Source organism: Euphorbia lathyris, chromosome 1, assembly GCF_963576675.1.
Source record: "Euphorbia lathyris chromosome 1, ddEupLath1.1, whole genome shotgun sequence".
NCBI lineage: Eukaryota > Viridiplantae > Streptophyta > Magnoliopsida > Malpighiales > Euphorbiaceae > Euphorbia > Euphorbia lathyris.
Genome location: NC_088910.1, coordinates 63,232,860 through 63,238,291, shown reverse-complemented (window position 1 = coordinate 63,238,291; position 5,432 = coordinate 63,232,860). Strand labels below are relative to the sequence as shown.

The window sequence follows — 5,432 nt, the reverse complement described above, 5'->3', positions numbered from 1 at the left end:
ATCCAGGACACCTTTGCCTTCTATTCAACGTACTAGTACTTTTCAATTTGAAAATTTACATTCGAATGTTTGGGTCTCTGTCCATGTTTTATCTCATTTGGATCATCATTATTTTCTGGTTATTATGGATGAATTTACTTGTTTTGGATGGTTATTTTGTTTAAAGCTAAGAGTGACGTTGCTTCTGGGATTGGTGAATTTTTTGCAATGATTAAAACTCAGTATAAAACCATTGTTAAAAAATTTTATTCTGATTTTGGTGGAGAGTTTCAAAAATTACAACATTTTTTCAAAAGTCAAGGCATTGTGCATAAGCTGACATGCCCCACACTCATGCTCAAAATGGAATAGCAGAATGTAAAATCAGGCATATTTTAAGTTTTTCGTTGTTAAGTCATGCATTAAAAATCCCAACAGTAGTATCAGAGTCATCTCATGCTAGATCTGGTTAAGAAACATCACTTTAATAGGTTTGCATGTTTATATGTTAAGTTATTGATTATTGGATTAATTGAAATGGATTTTAATTATTGGATTAATTGAAATTAATATTTTATATGTTTATAATGTCTTTTTAGGAAGGTCCTTTGTAAATAGCCAAATGCGTCAACACACACTCATTGGCTACAAGAGCTTTTAGGAAGGCCAGTACCCTAGACTTGGAATGCTATTTCTTTGCGTAAGTTTTATCAATAGACATTCTTCGGAAACACTATTTATTTTTGTAATCTTGCCCTTTGGCAAGTGTTTAAAGTAATGTATTCTCCTAAATCATGCCTCTCTCGGCAGTTGATTATCAATAAATGAATCATTTCAGTCCAAATCTAGAATCCTTTAGATTATAATAAAAAGGTTGATCCTATGAATGCGATAAGAATTCCAATCACAATCTTAAGTTGATACATTATAGAATGACTCTATTTCTCACATATTCGCTCAAATGATTTCAATTTACATTAGGTCTATTTTACTTCACAGAATTATGCCAAAAAAATCAGAATCTATTCCCTAAAATCATATAACATCTGAAACTGAAGTAAAAACTTAATAACAATGAATCACGACATCAAATAAAGAGAAATTCATGATTCAAACTTAAAAATGTATAAACATATTATCAATCAAAATACAGTATATAAACAAAAACAGAAAGCCTATCACGTTAAGGTTACAAGAGGAAAATCTCCCTTCTTGGGACCTTCATTGGCATTCTTAAGAGACGAATTGGAAGTCAGCACCTGAATGTCCTTTGTCATAAGAAACGAATTACGTAACGGTTTAATATTCGGTGTCCTAGCCAATTAGCTTCCTTCACATCGACTTTTAACTTAGCTTTCAACTATGCCATGGTAGCATTCAATTTTTCTAAGTCGGCATTCCGTTGCTCAACATTATTTTGGAAGGTCGATGACTTGTCCCTCTCACCAAGAATATCCCTCATCAAGAGTAGACACATGGTCTTTCTCCATAGCAAGTTCGTCATTGAGGCACACAACTCTCTCCTTCAAAGTATAAGTCTCACTTTTAAAATGATAGCTCACCTTTCGGAACGTTTCAGATTCGGTCTTGGCACGTTGGAGATTTTCTTCCAAGTTCTTCAAATTGGCAATATGAGTGTGTCATGTTCACAAATAATACCCCTAAGCTTGTTTGCTTGGGCAGCCTGTTTAAGAATAATCTTTCCGCTCTTCCGAGCTGCAGCTTCAAACCTCCTCGCCTCCTCAGCTTCCTTATGGGCAATAGCCAAGTGCCGCTGCAGGGTTTCTAGTTGGTTGACGACTTGTTGGCTCCTGGCTCAATTGATCCCGAGTAGCTCAACTCAGATTGTATCACATCAATAGCATTGTACATTACACCTACGTTTAAAATGGATTAAAACAAATTGAAACAGGGCTTCACAGTTTCATAATGTCCACATCAAGCATATAAAATGTTAAAAGTAAAATTTCAAATATAAATAAAATAAATAATTTTTTTTAATTGAAATTTATGTTTACAATTAACTTTTATGCTAACTAATAGCTTAATACATACTATAATAATTGAGTAATAACTCGTTGTGTCAAATTCAAAGCAATAGAAAAAAGATTAGGGAGCTTTAGGATGTTTTTTCCCGTAATATAATTGGTACTTTGAACATCAGACAAATTTTAACCAATGTGCGACTGCAATCACATCACATCTTCACCCTTTTGCTGCTGCCAATTACCACAGTGTGTTAATAAGGTGATGAAGCAGGTTGCAATTACCACTTCATTATTTACTAGAGACTTCCAAGTGTTCTTAGCCAATCTTAATTTTTTAATACAAATAAATGGCAACTTGAAATCTGAACCAACCAGTTACCATTGCTACTATTATACTATCTCAACTATACCTCCAGTTGTGTCACTGTCATACACATTCATCCGGATTCCGGCCTATATATAATAATATATTGAGTTCAAAAAGAAGTGGCAAAAATATGTAAATTATGCAAGAGTTATCTCAAACATATAGTAATTATATCCAAGTACAAATCACCCTCTACTAGGCTAAGCTGCTAATATAATGCATTGCATTATCAACACTGGTGCTATTAATTTGGAAGGCAGAGCTTGAAATGCATATCAAATATGAACAAACACTATCTTTACCATTTGACATGTTATATCACACAAATATATGTCTCATAGCTCAACAGACTATTTCATATTCTTCTATCCATATATTTTCCTCATGGAAGTCCCCAAAATTGTGGGTATTAACCTAATCAAACTGTGTAATTAAGCTTTTCCAAATTCACTACCCTGTTGTTGATGATGCTGCGCATAATTCGGAGCAGTCATGCTAACACCTTCGTTCTGGTGCTTCTCCCATCCTCCAGTATCAGCTCTTGAGTGAGCCCAATAGTAAAGAATCGAACTCAACAATGACACCAACGTTAGAGCTGCTCCAGCAGCGAATACGCCTTTGCGTAGGGTGGCACATGACAAATCATCACCTCCAAAGATTTCTCTGTATTTTGTGTGGTATGCATTCCTTGCTGACCCACCTAACAAGCAGGCCTCAGCTCCCAAAAAGCTTGCCCTGTACATTGCATTTAATTATTGCTTGCAACTTAATATACAGTACGTGACAAACTAAAAAGAAAAGAGTGGCTGAATAGTTAGTCTGGATGTGGAGAGATATTCAATACATTAGCCTTGTTATTCACCGCAATGCGTGGGGGTTTGGCATATAATCGATAGACTGTCTTTGGTTTGGCAAAAACACAAAACAGAGTCCAAAAGAAATGTATTCATAATTCAACTGTACAAAAGTTTGTCAAAAGAATACAGTTCCATATATACATACTAAAGTTACAACTAACTAATTAGTCATCATTAAGTTGGAATCTCAAGTTGCATGGTTTTAACTAAAATACTTGCATAAATTATTAAATTTCAGACTGGCCCATCTAAAAGTAACTTAATTTCATTGGTCTATATCTCATGCTAATGCCAAAAATCTGTAAAGAGATAAAAGGTTGTCATGGTAAGGATACAGGCATAGAGAAAAGGTCCTTCAAATAGCCTTATACCTATGAAATAACTGTCCAAGTCCAACCAATTGTAGAATCCTGAAAACAATAATTAACCTGGAGAAGATATTTTTAGTTGTTCTTACTGTGTATGCCTGTCTTTTCACTAAGTCAAGCAAGTGGTAAAACCACTAAACCTATCCCCTTAAGCACAAATTTTTCAATAGGAATAAGCATTCCATTAATGCACAAGTCCTAACAATAGGAATAGCCATCCAAGCATTGATTTACAGCAGTTAATATGTCAAAAACTGCAAGATGAGATCCAAACGCCAAGACTAACATCTGTCATTGCATTAAAAGAGCCAAAGAAGAAGATGATCAACCTTTAGCAAATGGTATGACCTTTGAAGAATATTCTACTATTATATACTAGAAAATTGAGTAAATAAAAGCTTAATGGTCCATATGAATTTTCAATCCTCGAATCAAAATTTTAGTATCCCTTAAAATGAAATCAACCTGCTGAAAATTAGAGCCCACCGTACAGTACATGCACACTAAATGAAAACAATTTTTCTAAGATGAGATTGAATATAAGATAGTTGACAATCCCTGGAAAACAGTGTAGCATAGACAATAATAAACAATTGAAGATTTTTATATTGTTTGTGCTGGATTATCAAATATCTTATTTCACAATGAGCTTAAACGGCATTAGTTTTGGCATCATTAGTCGGTGACAGATACTCACTAGACCATTCAGATACTAAAGACATCATACCATAGCAACTACTAATTAACCAATTAAGTAGAGAATGAATTACTAACAACATTAAAGAACAAAGGATCCATCTAAGAAAAGGGGGGAAAAGCAAATCTAACCAGGAGAGTATAAAGAAGAAGATGGCCAAAGTGGTAGAGCAAGTTCCAGAGACAAGGCCTTTACCGCAGCAGAGACACCTAGTAACGCCGTTAATCAAGAGTTGGCTAATGAGCAAGAGCCCAAAAGCCGACAATCCGTAGACGGTGGATGCATCCGTAGTGTAAACACAGTAAGTCCAGTCATCGTAGACATCCGGCATGACTTTTGCCTAGAGAAGCCCAAAATTGACAAAGAGAAGCCAAAAAACCAACTTTAGTAAGTAACACAGAAACAGAAATGCTTAAAAAGAAAAAGAAAGAGAAATACATGACTGCGGCGGCGTTCGGCGCCGATGGCGAGGACGAAGGCGATGAGGTGAAGAGAAGTGACGGCGGCTAAGACGGAGACGGAGATAGCCATGAAAATGGCTGGTAGTATGAAATGGAAGTGGGTGAGGGCGAGGGTGAAGAGTGAAATAAGAAACGCTGGTTTTGAGGAGAGAGAGAGATTTGTTTCTTACAAAATAAATAAATAAATAAATGGTTTAGTATTAGCAAGAAAACGGTGCTTTTGTTTCTTTAACTGAGTGTGACTCTGTAAGTAGGTGGGCCAATCTTCCTGATTTCTCTGAATTCTTTTTCTAAATTCAACTCTTATTTCTCTTTCTTTTTCTCTTTTTATCACAAATTCTTTGTCGCTTTTCTAATTTCTTACCAATAATTTCTTACTAATTTTTTTTAAAGATGTTTAAACCCCTGTTTGGCTCGTATAGGATACAAAATTTTATCATTTGGTTAGGGTGATATTGTTTTATAACATTTGTTTTTAGAGTATTTCCCATTTTGGATGAAAAATTGGTCGCTTAATAGATAAATATAATGATTTTTTTATATAAATTTAAAGGAAAAGTATAAAAATAAATTTTGTGGTTTTGACCATTTTCAAACATAGACTATATGGTTTAAAAACTGGTAAAAATGTACATTGAAGTTCATTCCATTAGCAACCACATATTAAATTGACTAACGGTGTTAAAAAAAGTCAAAAGTCAAAGGGAAAAGAGTT

At 34.5% G+C, this 5,432-nt stretch overlaps 1 protein-coding gene across 1 annotated transcript; it reads right to left on the bottom strand.

Annotated features, from left to right (window-relative positions):
• Nucleotides 1–2,454: 2,454 nt before the first annotated feature.
• On the bottom strand, nucleotides 2,455–4,903 carry LOC136235438 (uncharacterized). Its single transcript, XM_066025111.1, has 3 exons — nucleotides 4,695–4,903; nucleotides 4,388–4,596; nucleotides 2,455–3,069 (listed from the first exon to the last, which is right to left on the bottom strand). Exons 1-3 carry the CDS (start codon nucleotides 4,785–4,787, stop codon nucleotides 2,766–2,768), a joined length of 606 nt encoding a protein of 201 aa, XP_065881183.1. The 5' UTR covers nucleotides 4,788–4,903; the 3' UTR covers nucleotides 2,455–2,765.
• Between the last annotated feature and the right edge of the window lie 529 nt (nucleotides 4,904–5,432).

Bases quoted from the DNA above. Each gene is read 5' to 3' on its own strand.
- LOC136235438 (XM_066025111.1), bottom strand. From the start codon at position 4,787: ATGGCTATCTCCGTCTCCGTCTTAGCCGCCGTCACTTCTCTTCACCTC. The intron at 4,597-4,694 runs GTATTTCTCTTT...GGGCTTCTCTAG, and splicing joins CCGAACGCCGCCGCAGTCAT to GCAAAAGTCATGCCGGATGT. The intron at 3,070-4,387 runs GTTAGATTTGCT...TGCAATGTACAG, and splicing joins TTCTTCTTTATACTCTCCTG to GGCAAGCTTTTTGGGAGCTG.